A 21,481-nucleotide genomic window follows, 5' to 3' on the forward strand; every position below is an offset into this window, starting at 1 on the left:
ACTTCTGCTCGTCTTTTAAGTCTCAACCTCAGATCCCAAGCTCTGAAGGGACTAACCTCACACCCAGATGAGGTCAGGGACTCTTGTCTTTATGAGTATTATGGCACATGTTCCTCAACCCGAGGATGTAACACTTGCAAAGTTATTTAATATTTGTATGCCACACCCCGATCGAGAACTCCTACCTGTCTTGTCCATCTTCGTGTACGCCGAGCACAGCATTGACGAAAAAGCTTTCCATGCGCGTTTGTGGGGTAAATAAAGTAGTGTTGTGCCGATGGGATTCCAGAGTCAAACCCTTCCCTCTGCCCGGTGCCGCCTCCGGTAAATCCCTCCGACTGGGTGGGGTTGGAATATAAAGCAACAGGGGGAAGGGGGGGGGTCCACTCCCAACCCCCAATTAGAGCTAAGCCCTCTGTCCCTGCAGCTCCAGGAGGGGCTTCTAGGGCCATGATTCAATCCAGCCACGTGGACCATAACCACGTCCCCATGAACCTGTGAGCTCCCCAAGGACAGGAACCAGGTCCTTATTCATCTTTGCATCCCTCAAACGTAGCCTGACACCGCTCCCAGGGAAGACGCTTATTATTAATATTGGTTGAATAAATAAACAAATCAAAGAATAACCCGTCTCACCTACTTGAGCCTGCTTTTTCTGTGAAAGGAGAATTATTCACCCCTCAAGGCTTACTTCATAAGGTTGCCATAAAAATGAAAATGAGATTAGATGTTTCCTTAATTTTAAAATACCACTAAATATAAGATTCACATTTCTTTTTTTTTTAAAGATTTTATTTATTTATTTGAGAGAGAGAGAGAGTGCACAAGCAAGGGGAGGGGCAGAAGGAGAGGGAGAAGCAGACTCCCTGCCAAGCAGGGAGCTGACTCAGGACTCCATCCCAGGACCCCGAGATCATGACCTGAGCCGAAGGCAGACGCTTAACAGGACTGAGCCACCCAGGCTCACATTTCTTTATACCTACTTTTTTTCAGTGGAGGGGAGAGACCACATTAATTATTATCATTATTATTTAGTATACTTTTTAATTTTATAGAATTTTTTATATTAAAATTATTATGATTAACTATAAGATTCACCCCAACTTCAAAATGCTAAAATGAAAGTGTGTGCACTGACGAATTGAAGAAATGCATTAAGATGTGTGAGAACATAAAGCAAATGATTTGTGTTTACTGGGGGAGTGTATTAAAAAGACTGATTCTAGACTATTACTGTTGGCAATTCTAATTCAGGGGCTGTTTTGTAAAGATGCTCCAGGTGATTCCAATGGGCTGTCCAGTTTGGAAACTGGTCTCAAAAAAACCCCATAAAATTCCCCCTGTTCTTTTCTAGGGAGGAAACTAAGAATGGTAGAGAGCCTGTAATCTGTTCAAGGTCACACACGGCAGTGCCTAAGCTCTGACTCAGGACTGGCTTCCCAGCGCTTTCCCCAGGGGCTTCCCAACAGACCATCCTGCCTCCTTCTGGCTCTGGCTCAGGCTTTCCCAGATCCTGATGACCCCAACAGTTCCCGACTCCAGACATCATCATCTATTTTGGAGAAGGAAAGTCAGTGTACAAATTACCCATGGGAAGAGCTGATCACAGCAGGGAACTGGTCTAGGGGATTTCTGTTGGGGAATGATCGTTCCACACACAAAACTGGTTTTACTTCCCTTAGGGTCTAGCAACCCTTTTACTCCACATACCAAAATACACTCCCCTTGGGTTTCTGCTTTCAATGGCCTCTGTTTTCAGCAATGTTAGCACTAAAAATCAACCCGGCAGGCATTCAGCAGTGGGTAGGTGTGGTTGGCCTTAGTGTGAAACAAAATGCAAGTCACCATAAATTAAGGATCTCAGAAAGCCCCGGGTATGCTCGGATTTGGAGCTTCTGGAAAGGAAGGCCACGTGCAAGGGTGAACAGAGACTGGCTGGACCTTCTGGACAGCACTGCTCCCCTAGCCTGGCCAGTGGGGCCAGATCCTGGGGCCAGGATAGACGCAGACGCAGGAGAGACACCTCCAATGGTCCCCACTGCACCGAAGCATTAGGGCTTTGAAGACACACTTCAATTTGAATTTAGTTTCTGTATCTGCGAAACATCCGATTGTGTTGAGCTGGATTCCTTTGGTCCCTTTGTTTCTAACTCCCAAAAACCCTTTGCAGACAAAAGCTCCTTTGACAGGCCTGACACAGAGAGCAGATGTATCTGGGCTGTCCTGGCGGAAGCAGGGCAAGGTCCAGAGCTCGGGTCTCGTTGGGACTCAGTAGAACCCCCCTGGTTCCATGGAACACAGCAACTCTGCAGAGGAAACGCTCAAGTCCCTTCCCATCATGAGGTCATGATGCTATGAGTCTAACTGACCGCACATGGAAATTCTGGGCATAACTGGAAAGTTGGTGTCACACCGAGCGCTGCCTTCAGTCCCATGCCTGAGCCAGGACCGGCAGGCTGCCTGAAATAAACTGGTCATAAGCATAAATGTTACCTTCATTAAGTGTGTTTACATTCTAGGGAGGGACACTGCCCAACCTTCAGTTCTGGTGCAGAAATCAGAGGTATTAGCCCCTCTCGGGAGGATTCCTGGCAGCTGGGGTGCAGGCTGAGCCCTCCTTCGGAGGTTTGCCTTCCTAGGTACAGGGAGACAGAGCGTGCGTGGAGAGGCGAGAGATTGTCCTAAACTGTAGAGTTGCCACGGATCTTGTATTTCTTCAAAGTACACTGAAACTTTACTCAGCCTTAAAAGAAGGGAAATTGGACACCGGCTGGAGCATGAAAGAAACTCGGAGACTTACAGATACTGTGTGATTGCACTTATATGAAGTTCAGAGCCCGCTCGAACCACTACTCTCTGCCAGTCGTTAGGTGTATCGTCTAGGGAAACCGGGACAGCAATGGGCTCATAACGTGAAGAAGAGAAGCTGTGAGAAAGGGCACTGATTGAACGCTCCCCCCGCCCCATCTGTCAGTTCCTTTCTCATCTTCCACACAGGAAATCCCCTCGAGCCTCTGCTGGTGTGACGGCTTCTTCTTCCTCACAGAGGAGCCGCTAAATGCCCTGTCCCAGGTGACCCTGCCTTTGGGGGGAGGCTCAGCATTCGCATCCAGTCCAGCTTAGGGGCCGAGTCAAGCCCCTCCGCGGCCCCGCGTGGTCTGCAGACTAGATGCATGCGCGGGTGGGGACGTCCCCACCGGGACCTGGCCTGGGGAGGCGCTCGGCCAGGCCACGCCCTTGGTTCTCCTCATCCCTGTACTGGGGGGGCGGCTCCCACAAACCCAGCGGAGACCAGGCCTCGGAGCAGAGCCGTGGCGGGCCTGAATCGGTTCAGCCCCACAGTGAAAGGCTGCATCTCATCAGGTCCTGGCAGGAGGGGCCCCCAGTGCTGCCCCCCTCCCCCCACCTGCCTTCCGCCACCCCTGCACGCAGGTCTCGTGCTCCCAGAGTGTGACCAGCAGCTGACAGAAACAGCTCCTGCCTCGGGGAAGCGGCAAACAGTGTGGCTTCTGGGACGTGTCCTGGAGACCAGCTGGCCAAGGACGTGACCCCAGCAGACCACAGTCAAGGTCTGGTGCACATGAGAGCGCCAGGGAAAGGGCTGGAAACTGTGCCCACTGCTTCTGGGACACACACAGCCGCAAAAAGGAAAGCAGCATCCGTTACCTGAATGATCACACAGAATAAAAATGTGCAGAGTGAATACAGCAGGGACTGACTCCCGGCCTGCCCCTTCGAGCCCCCTCCCTCTTCCCCGTCGTAAACACTGTTAACACTCGGTGCTTTTCGTTTTAGGCTCTGGGCTTTTTTCTTTGCATTTACATATGTGAGTGTGCATGCACACATGTGCACGCGCACGCACGCGCGCACACACATCTTTTTTCTCTCCCCCCCAAGAATGTCTTTAAATCTTAGGTTTCTCCTTGAAGAGAACCTGACTCATGCTTTTCTATCATACAATGTGTAATGATTATCATTCTCCAGAAAGCAACAGGATGGATGTAGAGGCCGCCCTCCAGTTGTGGCCCGGGACTGTGAACCCAAGGGCTTTGGTTTGTTTTGGTGGGGACACAGTTCCGTCACTCTTCTGTTCATGCATTTCTTCCGAACAGTGCCTGGTACCAGACCCTCCTGCAGGAGAGAGAATGGGGCTCCCACATAGCCCCTCCCTTAGACCTCACTGACTTGGGTGGGCGGTAGTGACAAGCATGGAGAGCGCAGGACAGTCGCTCTGATGGGGAAGGAGGGTGTGATGGAGCGGCTCAGAGGTGAGGAGTGGAAGTCAGGGAGGGCTTCTCAGAGGAGGTGGCGGGGGGGCATGAACACAACCCACCGATAGGAGCTTCCAGCCCCCAGAGGGCAGGGCATGCACTTCACCCCTACGGTGCTCAGCACACAGTTATTATGTCATAAATATTGAAATGCAAACAAGTGTATGCTTAGTGAGGAATGATCCAAGTTAAATATGCACGTAAAGCCTGTGGATCAGCCTGGTGCCTGGGAGCAGTCCATAAATGTAGCTGTTTGTTTTCCACCTGCACCTGTATGGGGGCAACGTGAGTTCGGTACCAATCCCTCTGCCGGCTTGTGTGAACACCACAAACACCAGCACCTTTGACCCCTGGGAACACTGTCCCCATCTCCCCATTTCACAAATGGGGCAACGGAAGCCAAGGCTGACCCGACCAGCAGGTGCCAGATCCAACTGGCTCTGAACAGAGAACAGGTGGGAGAGGTACGAGAAGGTCTGGGCCTCACCAGGAGAGGTAGCTTTGAACTTGGCCTGGAGCTTCCAGATGGCTCTGCAAAAAGGGAGACAGGAAGCTAGAGGCTCACGGCAAACACAGACATACGTTCTACATCCCTTCACCTCTGCCAGCCCAGCCCGCGGCCCCCCCTCATTTAACCTGCACCCACTCCAGCATAATCACCAGCAAAACAGAGTCAAAGGAGCCAGGGTCTCTCCTCGTTTTGCCATCTGTGACGGCCCATCCCCTTCAAAGAGAGGGACAACCCAATTTCCTTGATGCTTCTTAACAGCGCGAGCCAGGGGCTGGGTGCTGGGTAGCTTTGCAGCTTTCTCCAGCTTCCAAGGCCCTCTCCCTGCTCTGAGGCCGTCTGGTGCTGGTGCCTCCTCAGTGGGGCTACTTGGGACGTTGCCCCTGGGGGCTTTCGGCCACACACGAGGCAGCCCACACCCCAACACCACCATAAACACGTAGGAGGACTGGAAACATCGAGAGCCAGTGTTAATGCAGGGCCAAGGGTGGAAGAATGGAGCTTGAACTCTCAGGTGCCAGAAATAGAGGACAAACTCCGCCAGAGGTGAAGGAAAAGCGATTCAGCGGGAGCTGGACAGAAACCAGAGGCAGACTGGACCCCAGGGGCTGGAGGCTGGAATGTCAGTGCCCACCCAGGGGGGCCCATGTCCCAAATATCTGGCTAGCGCCAAGCGCACCTAGGAGTCTGGGCCTTGCTTGCATAACCTCACCAGACGGCAAACCCAGCGGACACTCTGGAATGCTCTGTTCTCGTACAGAGTTTTCTGCATTTGGTCACCTCTCCCTCCCCTGAAAATGCTCCCTCCCCTGACTTCCACCCCCATTCTCCTGGTTTTCTCTCATGCTCCCTGAAATGTCCATTTTCTCTGGGATTTGTGAAAAATCTTCTTTCCCTACAGATCCCATTCACTACCATGGCCCCCTTTGCCATTTCTGAGCAAGCCCCCTGCCTTCGGAGAGCCGACACCTTCTTCTCTGCCACCAGGCAGCACGGCCCACCAACCTTCACGAATACCCAGGAATTAGCCTCGTGCCAGGAGCAGCTTTAACCCATGAGTGAGGGTTGGGGCACGGATACCCCAGCTTCCACAGCCCCTAGCCTGGGGAATTCTGGCGCCTGTCTTCCCAGGGTTCCCCACGCAGTTCAGGTCGGCGCATCCCCTGTGGCCTGAACATCACACATTTTATCAGCTGTCCTGCCTCACCCCCATTATTTCTCCCCTCACTTACTAATAATCCTTACACCTCCCAGTCGCTGGGTTCACTCATGCCTCCAGGGAAACCCAAAGTGAGACGCTCCTCACGCTCAAACCTTCATGCAACCACCATTTCCCCAAAATCAGACAACCTCCTGTTCATCCCATCTCCATAGATGGCGTCCCCTTTCATCTAGTCCGAGCCAGAAATCTAGTGCCTTTGGGCTGCTTCCACGCCGGCTTGGCCTCAGTGTCTTAATATCCCTTGGCTCCATGCTTCCTTCCATCCCTCTTCACAACCTCAGTTAAGACCCCAGTTCCTCCACAGCCTCGCCTTGTCTTCCCACGTCCAGTCTTGCTCTTCCATCTTCCACACTTATTCTCCGGCTATTTCCAAAATGGCAGTTGTTCCACTTATTTCCTCCGATTCAATTCTTCCAGAGCCTCCCTATCACTAAGGAGAAACCCCACACTGTCCAGTGGGACATTCAAAGGCCTAAATACGTGTACCCATGCCTCGAGCATGGGCCTGGCCCGTCCTCTGCCTGAACCACGTCCCCGTCAGAGCACCTGTCGGGTGTCGTAGTAACTACGTGTCTGCTCAGCTGTCTCCCCAGCTAGACTTGTGCAGGACACCTCCACACAGCTTCTTCCTCACTGCACCCCAAGCCACCAGAAAATCACCTGGCACATCATGGGAATTGAATAAATGCACTTGAACCGACCAGTGAAAGAATCAGTGAATTTGAATGCCATAAACCCTTGCATATGTTTTTATTCACCCAACATCTTAACCCCTCTCAGTGTCTGGGGATCCTCTAACTTCAGAGCTTAGTGGGAGGCAAAAACACCCCTCGGCAGGTGCTGAGTATGTGAGGGTCTTGCTTTCCCAGACTCCCTTGCAGCTGGTCCTGTGACTGAGGCTCTGCCAACTGGACCCGGGGCTGGTGGGACCAAAGGTGGGCCTCAGGGTGAGAAAGGCAGGGAAAGGAGGCTCCCGATGCCAACCCCCCATCTGCCTGTCTCTGTATGCCTCGCTCTGTCTCTCTCTTCTTCTCTGATTCTCGCAGTGTGTGTGTGCATGTGTCTCTGTCTCTCTGTCCTTCCCTCTGGCAGGGCCGCCGTGGAGGTATCCAGAAGGTGCTGCTTTGATACAGATGGGGCTCTGCCAGTGCGGTGAAGACGGCTCCTGGTGCACACAGAGAGGCCAGCTCACACGGGTCTGCCCCAGACCAGATCCGCGCCGTGGTTCGGACACTGTTGCTGGAAGCTGAGCTCCAAGCAGCTTCTCCAGGCCCCCCATCGATCCTCTCAGGGAAACTCCTCTCTTGCATTATCAGCCAGAGCTGCTTCTATTGCTCACAAATAAGAACACCGACTAAGACATTAGGAGAGCCGCTTATAGATTTATGAAAATTAAAATTTAAAATATCTTTAGAATTGATGAGAACGTGAGAGATCCTCAGAGAGTAGCTAACACAACGCCCCAGTCTGACAGTTGAAGGACTGAGACTCCAATCCTTGCAGCTCAGGAAGACTCAGCCCCATCTGGAAACCAGAACTTCGGACTCCCACAGGCCCCACCAGGGGCTCGCTTCCTGGGAAGCCATAGTTGACAACTTCCTAGGAACAGACGTCTAGTTGGAAAAGAGGAAGGCAAATTAAAACAAGGAGATAGCCCTCCCCACCTGTGAGAATGGCGCAAATCTGGAAGCACTGCCAATACCAAATGCTGGCCAGGATTTGGAGGAACGGGGACCCTCGATTACCGCTGGGGGGGGGGGACACAAAATGGCGCAGGTACTTTGGAGACAGTTTGGCAGTTTTTAATAAAACGAAACAACCTCTTACCTACGATCCAGCAATTGTACTCCTTGACATCCACACACAGGAGTTGAAAACATGTTCACGCAAAAAGCTGACACAGATGTTTTTAGCAGCTTCATTCATAATTGCCAAAGCTTGGAATCAACCAGGATGTCCTTCTGTAAGTGACTGGAGAAGTAAACTCTGGTTCATTCAGACAGTGGAATATTATGTAGTGCTAAAAAGAGATGAGCTATCAGGGTATGAGAAGGCATGGAGGAGCCTTCCATGTGTAACCCGAAGGGAGAGAGGCCAGTCTGAAAATGCTGCGTACTGTCTGGTTCCACCCATGTGACATTCCGGAAGAGGCAAAGCTACAGAGACAGGAAAGAGATCAGTGGTCGGAGGGGTTAGCGGGGAGGGAGGAATGAAGAGGTGGAGCCCCGAGGATTTTTAGGGCACAGAGACTACTCTGCGTGACACTGTCATGGTGAATGTGTGTCATCATACGTTTGTCCACACCCCTAGAATGCACAACACCAAGTGTGAACCTTAACGCAAACTATGGACTCAGGCTGATAATGATGTGTCGATGTAAGTTCATCAGTGGTAACAAATGTACCCTCTGGGGGGGGGGCGGAGCTGGGTCAGGGGGGCAGGGAGTAGATGGGAAATCTCTGTACCTTCTCCTAAATTTTGCTGTGTACCAACAACTGCTCTAAAAAAATAAAGTCCTGATGAAAAAAAATTGTTTAAGTAATAGAAGAGGCTGGTAGGTTTAAAAAGATTTGAGAGACACACCCATTAGAAAGAAAAAGAAAGGAAGGAAGGGAGGAAGGGAAGAAGGAAGGAAAGAAGGGGGGGAGGGAGGGAGGGAGGGAGGAAGAGAGGGATGGCATTGGTTAGTCAAGGAGAACATGCACCCCAGAAGCAGAGAATTTTGAGAAAGCAGCCTTGGCCTGTTGAAGAGTCCACCCCAGCAGGTTAAGTGAAAAGCAAGTGGCTGGGCTTCTGTCAGGGAAGAGGGTGCCGTCTGGGGCCGCGAACAGGGAATGTGGCTCAGCGACAGAGACTCGCACCGGCTGGGGGCTGGGCAGCCACCTTGCGCAGTGTCCCCCCCCCAGGGCCACCTCCTGGGGCTCTCTGAGCCCTCCCACGGCGGGCCTGCCGGCCTGAGCTGCCTTCTTCTGGAAGCCCCTCCGCATTGCCCAGCCTCAAAAACCAAACAGAACTGGTCAGAGGAGCCAACTCCAGCTTTTCCAGGCGGAAAGCTGAATCTAGCCGCAGCTAGACAGAGAAAATGTGTGCACATGACTCGCAGACTACTCAGGGCAAATGGCACGAGGGGTTATTTATTAGAATTTCACTCTGGATTGCGACACCACCCTTCAGATCACCTCTGCGGTTGTGCAACCTCTGCCCTATAAATACAGAGACACTCCTGCCTCTGGAAGCCTCTGTCGGCTCAGCCTCTGAGGAGCCTCTCTGCCTTCACCGGGCATCCCGGCCCAGCCTGCCAGGCGCCATGAGGGTCCTCTCCTTCCCGCTGCTGATTCTGTGCCTCCTCTGCTCCCACCTGGCCCCAGGTGAGCTTTGAGACCCTGTTCTAGCACCCTTGCCCTGGGCCAGGAATTCAGGGTTTGAGTCTGAGGACAGCTGCCCCTTGGGTCCTGGGGGTGGAGCGGCAGAGAAGCATCCCCGAGGCTGAGGGGCGGGCGTGGGCAGACTGTGATGGGCAAGCCTGCTGAGCCGGGGGCCTGGGGCTTTCCCCCGAGCCCCAGGGACGAGCCTGCTGGGAGCACCCCAGGCTGACTCTCCCCAGCCCACAGGGCAGCCCAGCCGCAGGAGTGACAGACCCAGGTCTCCCTCCCTGACTGTGCTTGGGGCTCCATGCCCTCGGTGCTTGGCAGGGATCGGGGCCTGTCACAGGCAGCTCCAGCATCCCCCGTCTCCGTCTTTGTCCCGGACATCTAGAAATCATCCTACGTGGAAGGGGGCCACGTACTCTGGCTCCTCGCATTGAGAGGCCAGCTTCCTATCCAGGGGCGAGAGGTGTAGGCTGCCAGCCCCAGCGCACCCCGGTCACTGGGTGGGGCCTCCCAGGTGGCCCGCGGTAAGCAGGTGCACCTGCCCCTCCCACGAAGCCAGCTCACCCTGCACCTTTGACTCACTTCATGCTCGGGCGCTCAGGGGTGCACAGGTGGTCTTCAGTCTTCCCTGGGAAGTCCTCTCGTGTTCTGCGGAGTGGGAAATCTCCTCAGGGCACAGGAGGGAACTTTCTGTCGGGCCGGAAGGGGGCAGCTCCCCTGGGTCAGAACAGCAGCGTAAGAGGAGGTGGGACGCTGCAGGTGGATCCAACTGGGGGACATGTTCTATCGTGGCCTCGAGCAAATCATACAGCTGTCTCATCTGCAAAATGAGGGGGCCATGGCAGGCAGCATTTAGAGCATGAAAGCTCCAAAGTTCCCTAAAAGATCCGACGGTGCTTCTCTGCATCACAGAAATCTGCTACATTTTCTCCAAGGACGACTCAGTCCCCCCATCTGGAAACTGGGTAGGAAAGTATTCTAATGCAGAGTTTTAAGTTTCCAGCTGGGACCCATTCTAGGGGTGGAGAAATCAGTTTAGTGAGTCGCCACCATGTTTTTTCAAAGAACCAACAATACGAGTGCATGCTGCCCAGGGAGCGCACACGCGTCTTATCCCACTCCGACTTCAGCCGCGTGCGTGCCCGTGTGCATTCACACCGAGGGGCCCTGCAAAAGGTCTGACTGCAGTTCAGTTCAAGCTCAGAAAAGCTCGAGAGCCACTATATTAACTTGAAGAGTTACGTTCAGTCGGTCACCTCGACAGATGACTACAGGCATCTCATTCAAAGCAGAGAATATTAAAGTGTTTCCGAGGCTATGCAGGAACAAGCAAATGTACTAAGCATTCCGCATAGCAATATTAGCTAACGTGATGGAACGCTAAGTATACGCAGGACTCACTCAGACACTCCCAGGAGAAGCGACCCTGCACTGCCAGCATGCAAATCCTGTCTGCATAACACTGATTCTCCCTCTGGGGACAGGACCAAGTTTATGTTAAGACAGGAGCGGAGGGGCGCCTGGGTGGCTCAGATGGTTAAGCGTCTGCCTTCGGCTCAGGTCATGATCCCAGCGTCCTGGGATCGAGCCCCACATCGGGCTCTCTGCTAGGTGGGGAGCCTGCTTCTCCCTCTGCCTCTGCCTCTCTCTCTCTCTCTCTCTCACTCTCATGAATAAATAAATAAAACATTTAAAAAAAAAAAAAAGACGGGAGCCGAGTGCTGCTTCTAGAAGGTGCTGCTTGGGTCCCAGCCTCACACTGGGATTCAGGCTGAGCCCTCAGAGGGGATCAGTTCACTCCCTTTTCTGAGTGAGCCATTAGGGCTCGTCTACTCACCCCTGGGGAAACTGAGGCCCACATGCCCCGAGGTGAATGGTGGTTGTGTCACTGCCGGAAACCATGACTGGACCTTCTCTTTCAGCAGTTTTTATCTCTATCAAAAAAGGGGCCGCCTTTTGTTTTATACAAATCTTATTTCTGCCCCTTTTATCTTATAGAAATCTTATTTCTGTGAACACAGAATGATGTCCAAATGACAAGGCAGCTCGGGTCCCCTGCATCAGCTGGATGAGAACCCAGCCGAGGGGTTTAGAAATCAGGATCGTTTGGGGCTGCTCACTCACTGATGCCACAAATATTTAGTTAACAGCTACAGTGTGCAGGCATTGCCCTGGGGAAGGGGAAGAGAACACAGCCCTTGAAAGCATGACCTGATGTTCTAGAAGCAGAGCATGACAAGAAACCCAATTTTATAATTAATTATCTAATTACCATTGTGTTGTGAAATGCCACTAAGTACAGGGTGCTGAGGGAACGTGTGGCAAGGGGACTGACCTGGTCTCGCGGGGCCAGGAAGGCTTTCCTAAGGGAGCTGAGAAGGGAAGGAAAGATGGAAGTCATTTTGGTGTTCATGGTATTTAAAAAAAATTTTTTTTTTTTTACTTCCTTCTTGACATTAAAAACTCAGGATGTGTCACATAAAATTCAGATTTGTATCTTCTCTTAAGAACACAAGCAAATGAAGCCTGAACCCTGGGTACAGCCCCTGTGAGCTGTAGCAACTGCCCCCCTTCACTGCAGACCCCACTGCTCCCTATCGCTCGGCCTTAGCCTACTTCGCCAACTTTCCCTATCTGTCTGGCTGCTGTGGGCATGCGGATTTGTGGGCCTGAGTTAGAAACTAGTGAAAGGAGAAGGGCAGGTGGGAATAAAGACAAACCAGACAGAAAGGCTATCGGGTGTGAAAGCCCAGAGAGGAAGGGAAATAAAACCCTGAAGCTCTCACTTTTACCTTAGTCCCCCCTCTCCCCAGGCCCATATGGGGAAGGAAGAACCATTATCCTCGTTTTGTGGATAAATAATTTGGCCGAACTCACAGGACTGCTAACAGGCAGAGTGAGGACTCGAACCCAGGCCATCCGCTCCGACGCCGGGGCTGCCGAGTGTCCAGACAGAGAGGAGTCATGGGGGCAGGAGGCTCTGGGTCCTCGCTGAGTGGGGTCTTCTGCGGCAGGAAACCATCCGGGTGTGTGTGGGCCCCAAAGATTTTTAAACTGGGAGAGGGACAGAATCAGAAATGGCTTCTTTTAGAGACTGTATTGGCAGCGTGGAGGCTGATTGGGGGAGAGCAAAGTGGACCCAGGGACGTGGGGAGGATGTTCTGTTTCAGCTACGCCTTTTCCCAGGTGGTTAGCGCTTCCCTAGAGCAAAACTAACCAAACCCGCTGAGAGAGGCATGGACCACTCCTCAATACCCTTCCTTCCTTTCCTTCTGGGACACCATGGGCACTCCTGGGCGTCTGGGCCTCAATTTCCCCACCTCTAAAATGAAGGTTTGGGCAAAATGACTCCCCGCTCGCACATTCTGGGACCCTCAGAGTCTGCCCTGCCTTGTCCACACCTGAGTGTCTCACTCTGTGATCCCCACCCCAACCTGCTTGCCCAAATTCCTTTCACCTGCCTGACCTCTGGCAGCCACCACCAAGAATGTGTCTCCTATGGCCTCTGGGTCCCGTCGAGAAAAACATGCCCCCCCTCCCCCCGCCTCAGACACAAAGGCCCTGCGGCCACCAAACCAAGCTTCGCAGAGGCCCCTGGTCAGCATCACACGGGAAACTGGGCTGTGCTCACAAAATACCACACGTGGCGCTTTACAGTTGAACAAAGCGGTTCTATGAATGTCATCTCACTAAATGTCCCAGCATCTCTATCACGCAGGGACCTACTATCATCCCCATTTTACAGATTTTTTTTTTTTTTGGTAGTAAATCTCAGAAAAGTTGACTCTCAAATACCCAGCCGACAAATAACAAGAACTTGATTCCAGCTCTGGTTCCAAACCCCACATTCTCTCCACACGCTTCCCCAAGACCTCTGGATGTGTCACCAGGCACACGGGTGGATCTTAAGAATAATCTAGGCAGAATTGAATCAAAATGCTCATGAACTTCCAAGAGGCATTGCTGATTTTCAAGGCGGGAGTTGGCGAGCAGGGACCCCATGGGCTATGTGCCTGTGGAAGGGGACCTCCGGTCTTTAGTTTTATTCCAGTTCAGTTTGGAATTTCGTTACTTGTTTTGCAGGAGTGGCCTGTGTATTTGATTTTGTCCCCAGATAGCTTAAGAAGATTCATAGAGGGGCCCCTGGGTGGCTCGGTCAGTTACGCTTCCAACTCTTGATGTCGGCTCAGGTCATGACTCAGGGTCGTGAGATCGAGCCCCGAGTCGGGCTTGCACTCAGCAGGGAGTCTGCTTCTCTCTCTCTCTGCCCGTCTCTAAAATAAATAAATAAAATCTTAAAAAGAGGAAGAAGAAGATGCATAGAGATGAAGTTGGATCCTCTCTAGCCTCCGCCGATGGCTTGAGCACCAGCATCACTCCTAAGTGTTTCGATGCCCCAGCGGCAGGGAAGCCTCTTGCTGGCGGGCAGCCCTTCCCCCGGCATGACTGCCAGCCACCACCTTGTCCTGAGCAGGGAAAGAGCCTCAGCTGACTTGCTGAGGCCCAGAGGGCTCCGATCAGCTGATTCTGCACCTAGGACCAGGCTCCCGCCACTTCCCAGCACCGCGTCCCCATACCCATACGCCTCAGTAGGTGTGGGGCTCTGCGGCCAGAGGTGGGAAAACCCAGATTGCGTTCTTTGTCTCCGTGTATCTGCGCGTTTGTTTGCTCCTCACGCATCTCAGACTGCTCGGTCCCACAGGTCAGGTGTTCCAGATCCTGCCCTTTCCGAGAGCCTCCTGCCCTTTTCCTGCAGGTTCCTGGTAAGGAAAGGGGGCGCGGATCCTGGCAGGGGGTGAGTTGGGGCCTCATAGCTTTTCCAAAAATGCTTATCATTTTCACAATTCACTCTCGCCTCAGCCTGGTGGTTTTTTAGCCCAAGACATTTATAATTTAGTCAACAGCTCTCCAGTTTTGCCTTCCAGCACTGTTCCAAAACCTCACTAGTAGCTCTGATCGGATGACACGAAGGGGACCTTGGTGCCCACACTTCTGAGCAGGACAGAGAACGAGCTCCGTTAGCAACCTGCTCACCACACTTCCATTCCCGGGATCCCCCCGACCCCCCGCTCCCTGTCTACTGTTCTCTGCACCCATTTCCTACCGAGTTTCCCGCCACTGAATCCAACCGTCCTTCTTTCAACCAACACCGGTTATCGCCCCTGAGTAGAGCGACAGTTGGTGTTGCCCCTGCATTGAGGTGGGATTTTGGACAATCTGGCTGTAACTGGCTCAATAAATGTACACGTGCAAGAGTCCCTATTTTTGCCGCAAGCATAGAAACTGGCACAAACCTGCTTTCCCAACAGGCCTGCCTCCGCTCCTTCTCACCCCCTCGTTCTTACCTAGAAGCGACTTTTCTCTTTTCCACATTCCTCTGGTTTGTGGCGCTTCGGCGGCCGCCACGGGATGTGCGGGATCACGTATCTCAGGCCAGCTTCGTGAGCACCGACAGGAATGAGCACCAAGTTCCGGGAAGTGTTGTCGCCCTTGGGAAAGGGGAGGAGAAGAGCAGGTGTGAGTTACCCACGGAGCTCATGGGCAGGCAGGGAGTGCAGGGAAGCGCACCGAATCGGGGACGGGACACATGCGGTGCAGAGCCTGCACAGCTCTGGGAATATGCAGGTAACCTTTTCAGAAGCAACTCTTACTTTTTTCCTTCTTTAATTGCAAAATATAACATGCATCCAGGAAAGTGCATAAACCAGGAATGTACAACTTAATGAATTACAAAACAAGTAGCCTGTGACCAGGGTTTAAGTCAAGAAGCAGGACTTGGCCGGCCCCTAAGAAATACCCCTCCAGGCTTCTCAGTCACCCACCCTTGCTCCTTCCCCCAGAGGTAATCACCGCCTGACTTTTACGGTAATGACTTCCTATATTTCTTGGACTTTTACCATGTTAACAATCATGCTGAATAATATAGCTTGGCTCGTGCATGCCTTTCAGTTGGCTAGGTACCATGAGGTAGGGGGCATTGTGGGTCCTAGGATATGCATGTTCAATTTTGATTGATTGATAGATAATAGCACAAAAAATTTATAATTTTGATAGATAACGCCACACCGTTCTCCAGTGAGTGAGAGTTCCCATTGCTCCGGATCCACACCAATTCTTGTTATTGTCAATCATTTTTTAAATTTTAGGCGTCTGGTGAGTGTTGGAATTTTAATTTGCATTTTCCTGATAAACACTCAGTTGAGCACTTTTGTATATAGTTACTAGCCATTTGTATATCTTTTGTGATATGTGAAAATATGTGTCTATATTTTCTATCAGATTATCTGTTTTTTCTTAATGATTTGTAGTAATCCTTTTTATATTCTGCATGCAAGCCCTTTGTAACATTACAAGTCTCTTCTCCTACCTTGTGCTGTAATTTTTCTCTCGCCTGATGGAAACTTTCCTTATACTGAAGTTTGTATCATGATTATAATGTGGCTAAATGTGTCATATCTTTTCCTTTATGGGTAATCCCTTTTGTATCTTAAGAAATCTTTCTTTACCGCCAAAATATGAAGAAAGTCTACAACATTGTCCTCTGATGACTCATTATTTCTCTTTTTTCATTTAGACTTACAGTCCACCTGGCAATGGTTTTTAATGTGTGAGTTAAGGGTAAAGTTGTTGTTTTTCTTTTTCAACATGAATATCCAATAATCCATGAATATCCAACTGTCCCAGAACCAGCTCCCCCACCTCCAACCACAACTGTTCTAAGCAGCTGGTCTGCCTCAATTCCCCATACGTGTATGGGCCCCTTTCTGCACTCTTCATTCTGTTCCATTTGTAGGTTTGTCCTTGCATCTTTACCAAACAGTCTAATTACAGTGGATATGTAATTAGTCTCGAAATCCAGTAAAGCAAGTCCTGCTACCTTCTTTTCCAAGAATGTCTTGGCTATTCTTGGTCCTTTGAATTCCCATATAAATTTTAGAATAAGCTTGTCAAGTTTTACTGCAAGAATCTCTTGATATTTTCATGGTATGGAGTTAAATCTGCAGATTAATTTGGGGGAAATTAACATTTGAAAAATAATTAATCTTCCAGTGCTTAAAACTGCATTCCTACTTATTTTGTTCTTATTTAACTTATCAAAGAATACTGTATTTCTTATATACAGGAGTATTGTACTTTCTTAGATTTATAACTAGGCATTTGATATTTCAATATGGTGATTTATTTTAATTTCATTTTATGTGTTGGTTGCTAATACACAGAAGTAAAATTGATTTTTTATATTGATCTTATATACAGCAACATAGTTAAAATTTTTAATTAATTCCTTCTGGAGTGTGTACATATAATCATAAAGCCTGCAAATAGTGACAATTTTATTTCTTTCTTTTCAACCCTTATATATATATATATATATTTTTTTTTTTTTTTTCCCTTCTGTTCCTCCCCTGGCTGGTAACCTCAAGTAGAACGTTCAATGCAATTGCTGATAGCCATTATGCTGGTCTTGTTGGCAATCTCAAATGAAAAGTTTTCAATGTTTGAGCATTGAGTGTACTGTTGGTTATAGGCTTCTGTAGATTTTCTTTATGAGATCAAGGAAGTTCTCTCCAGTTTATTATTTGTTAAAAGTTTTTATCATTAATCAGTGTTGAATTTTTCCAATATTTTTCTGCACCTGTTGGGACGATCATATGATTTTTCTCCTTTAATTGTTAATAGGCATTGACTGGTCTTCAAATGTTAAATGAAAGCTTGAATTTGTGAAACAAACTAAACTTGGTTTTATTCTGTTTACTGACATTTTATATAGGATCTTTGCCTCTCTGCAGATCAGGGAGGTTTCCTTTTCTTTCCTTGCATTGCTGATCTTTTTAGATGGTGGTATTAAGACCAAGTTGGCATCACACCATGAACTAGGGAATATTCTATCTTGTTATTCTAAAAAACAGTGCTGTGTAGACACTATTTCTTATTTGTTGCTTGGTAGGATTTACTAATGAAGCCATCTCGGCCTAGAGTCTCATTTATGGACTCGATTTCTTTGATATTTATGGGACTATTTACATTTTCTATTTCTTATTTGTTTATTTTAGTGAATTGTATTTTTCTAAGAATTTTTTTATCTCAACTAAATTTTTACGTTTGTTCAGGTGAGTGTTCTATTTTTTTCTATATGAATATATGAATAGAAAAATATTTCCAATTCTTCTATTTCCATGAACTATTCAAGTTTTTAAATTCCTAATAATTTTAATTTTTTATATTAGTAGAAGGTGCTGTCCTTGCTTTCCTTCTTGTCTGCTCCCAGCCTTGACAAGGGAATTCTGTACTGTTAGTTCTGACTAAAATTTGAAAACCAGTGGTCCGGCGATTCTAGATTCTTTACTGAACATTAGACACATCTAAGGAGTTTTTTTTTAAATGCCAGTACCTAAACTCCACCCCAGAACAATTAAGTGTATATTTTTAAGATTACCCCAACTGATTGAATGTGTATGCAGCATGGAGAACCACTGGTCTACAACACAATTTCTCAGCCTTGGGGCTACTGACATTTGGGGCCAGATAATTCTCTGTTAGAGGGCGGTTCTGTGCATCCCTGATCCCTGACAGCAACTCTGGCCCCCACCCACTAGATACCCTATAACATCCGCCCACATACCCCAGAGTGGTGACAACCCACGATGTCCCCAAACATTGCCAAATATCCAGTCACCAGACACCCACAGTTCTAGGTCAGATGAGGCAGCTGTAACAGGGATACGGATTAAATAGAAGGACAATTTCAATGGGTATGAGAACCATCTTTCCGATATGCAGAGACGTATGACATTAGAATGGACCGTCCCTTCCATCACAGCTGGTGATGGCCTGCTGTGTGAATCATAACAAAAGAGCCATAACAAAAGAGCATGGGGGGGGTCTCCTTCAACAACAGACATTAATCCTCTCCCACTTCTAGAGGGGATTAATGAAGATCAAGGTCAACGTGTCAGTGGGTTAGGCTTCACCCGAGGCCTCGCTCCTCGGCTCGCAGATAGCCGCCTACTCTCCTGTCCTCATGTGGCCTTTCCCCTGTGTGCCCACATCCCTTTATAGGTCCAAATGTCCTCCTCTTATAAGGATCCCAGTCCTATTGGATTAGAGACTACTTTTATGACCTCATCTAACCTTAATCACCTCTTGAAAAGCCCTACCTCCAAATACAGTGATACTGTGAGGCCCTGGCTAGTGAAGACATCAACATACACATTCTGGTGGAGGGGACACCATTCAGGCCATAAGACCTATCAACGGAGGCAAGCAAAACAGTGGCTTGACCCCCACTTACTGGGGATATCGTAGGGCGGCTATCAGATAAAGCAGAAGACTAGTCTAGAAACCTTCTGATTATGAGATTCTGGGATATTGGGAAGAAGACAGAATGAAGTCCAAGTGGACAAAACAGTGGAAGTGTTATAGCGTAGCCATACTTTCAACCTGCCCTGAACGGAACACAGATTTCAGCGAAGATGGTGATAGGAGAGATGGGGGAGCAGGGATTCCAGTTGGGGAGGGGTTGGTACAACCAGGCAGCACGGGAGTGGGGGGAGTTTAGGACGCTCACGGAGTCGGGAATGCACTTCGGCATTACTAAAGCACAGGGTGTGTGTCTGGGCAACTTCCTTGGGGACTAGCTTGAAATCCCCGCACACCTTAAAGCTCTCTGGGCAGCAGGAAACCGTGCTCAGAAGGCTGCTACTCATCATTGGCTTCCCTCTGGCCATAGCTGGCACAGACCTCGGACGGTGCAAAGTCTTGGAAGAGAAAACTCTTTGCAGGGCTTTGCAAAGAGTTGCTTTACCAAATATTCTAAGATCACCGTGGCAGCAAGCCGTGAGTCTGAAGTGTTTTCTTTCCCTCCCTACAGGCGCTGGCTTTCTGACAGGTCTCGGCCAGAGGTCTGACCACTACATCTGTGTTAGGAAAGGAGGCACCTGTAACTTCTCCCCTTGCCCACTCTTCACCAGGGTGGAAGGCACCTGTTACGGTGGGAAGGCCAAGTGCTGCATGCGTTGACTCTGAGCTGGGCGTGATGGAGAAAGGAAGTCCAGCGAAGTATTTGTAATCGCTGTTTCAATAAAAGAAGACTTTTTTCAAGCATACCTCTTTCCGACCAAAATGACTCTTGTCTCCTTTAGGAAGAGGCTGAGAGAGTCTGGGGGTTAGGAGCAGGGATGGGCCAGGCCACAGGGCCTGTCCCTCACGGTGTTGGGCGATGCTGACCAGGCTTGAGCCGTGTCACCTCCACCGCGTGTCATTACCAAGCCAAGTGTGGGCGATGCCGAGGGTGCCCATGAGACCAAGGACGCACACATGAGGAGGGGACGAGGTCGATGAATCCCTCCCTGGTCCAGGCGCAGCTCACCCCAAACTCAGTGGTCTTAGCAGCCTGTTCCGTGAAACAGCCTGTCTGCAGAGCCCAGAGCAGCCTTTTCTCCTTCCTGGGCCTGGGGCAGTGGGTGGGTTCACCTTAGCATCCGAGAACCTCCCTTAGGGCCACAAAACACCTCCTGTAACTTCCCTTCTCGAGGCCTCCTGTCCGGCTTCCTGCTCCGAGATCACACAGCCTCACCACGCGTCAGCGACGGAAGCCTCTGTCCTTCTCATTTCACTCCTTGGCCCACAGACACCTGTTGGGAAGGGAGAGCGGGTTGCTTGCCCTTTTCTCCGATAAATTTTTTACAACTCCCGATGACGCATGCGGTTCTGCCGTCTGCAGTTTGGCAACGACAATTTCATGTTCCACGTCGATACAGTATAAGCACAGATGAAAAGCAAACACTAAAAACTTTTGCTCCTATCCCCCAGCGGCAGGTTCCGTCATTAACCGCTGTCTTTTGGGGGTGGGGGGAGAGGCAGAGGGAGGGGAGGCTGATTTGTGTTGTGGACGTTAACCACCCGGCTTTCTCTGTGACACACACATCACAGATGGCTACTTCCAGTGCATCCAGGCCTCTCCCTTCCCACTGAAAAGGCGAAGAAATAACCCAGGAGCATTTTATTTTGAAAAGAAACCTCAGGCATGCTGTCAACTTCCCTCTTCAAGATGTGGAAGTCCTCCCTGGGAGCATTCCTCTGGATGTCAACTCAAAGACAGATTCCCAGATAAGCCTTCCCACTTAGGACAGCCAAGCTTTGGGTTTCCCAAGACCCAGGTCTTCCGGCAGAAAAAAAAAAAACAAAACAACCCACATTCTGTGTTTATCTCGCATTCTTTGGTTTACCAGGTTGTGGTGATTTTCCCTGCCCTGCAGGAGCTCTTCAAGTGACCAAAAGCAAATGCTCCTGGATCCCCAGCCACAAAGAGGCAAGTGACTGTCCCAGGAAGAGGGTGGTATGCCATCAGCAGTACCAGAACCACAAATAGCAGGCCCTGGACCAGAAAGGCGAGCGTGATTCTTGCAGCCCCTCCACCTCTAGGACATTTGGTCCCAGGGCTCCTACTACAAGCGGGTGGCACTCCTGACTGCCCATTGCAAGGGACTGCAGCTGATCAGGTTCTCATCTTCTCTTGCCACCCGCCCCCCCAATGTCGTGCCATCCCTCGTCCATCCAAACTCCTCTGAGCCTTTGCATTCCCTGCCCCTGCCCACCCAGGGCCTCTGCAGGCTTGCAGCTTACGGAGAAGCCAATACACCCAAATCCTGTCCTCCTTCGATGAGGCCCTTGCTGCGGCTCCCTCCTGCACTTGAGCAGGACCAGCCAAGCTAGCCCACTTCTCCATTTCCCCCGTGATGCACATTCATCTCCCTTCTCACCACTACTCCCACGGTTTCAGCCCCCGCTTTGCTCACACGGGAATGTGGGCGACATCGCCCGAGCCACAGCGGAGGGAAGATGGCCCGGGAGTTAGGGACGCACTTGCCGCTGTCTCCAATCCACTGGACTTTGGCCTCATATGGAGACAGTGGGCCATCCTGACTTGGTAGCTCATGGGCCCACAGGGCATGTCACCCAATCTAGTCAAGAGATCGGTGATGGAACTGCAGTGAGCCGAAGAACCATTCTTGTTCTGATGGGCACTGATACGTGGTAGCCATTCATGATTTTGTCATAGGTTTCCCTGACAGGGGTCTCCCTTAATAGTCTACTCCAAGCTTTCCTC

The 21,481-nt window shown here is 50.3% G+C and overlaps 1 protein-coding gene across 1 annotated transcript; it reads left to right on the forward strand.

The window, feature by feature from the left end:
* Positions 1-9,180: 9,180 nt before the first annotated feature.
* DEFB1 (defensin beta 1) lies at positions 9,181-19,476 on the forward strand. Its single transcript, XM_035003885.1, has 2 exons — positions 9,181-9,369; positions 19,244-19,476. Exons 1-2 carry the CDS (start codon positions 9,309-9,311, stop codon positions 19,390-19,392), a joined length of 210 nt encoding a protein of 69 aa, XP_034859776.1. The 5' UTR covers positions 9,181-9,308; the 3' UTR covers positions 19,393-19,476.
* Positions 19,477-21,481: the final 2,005 nt, after the last annotated feature.

This window comes from Mirounga leonina, unplaced genomic scaffold, assembly GCF_011800145.1.
Source record: "Mirounga leonina isolate KUSES-001 unplaced genomic scaffold, KU_Mleo_1.0 Mir_128, whole genome shotgun sequence".
Classification (NCBI taxonomy): Eukaryota; Metazoa; Chordata; class Mammalia; order Carnivora; family Phocidae; genus Mirounga; species Mirounga leonina.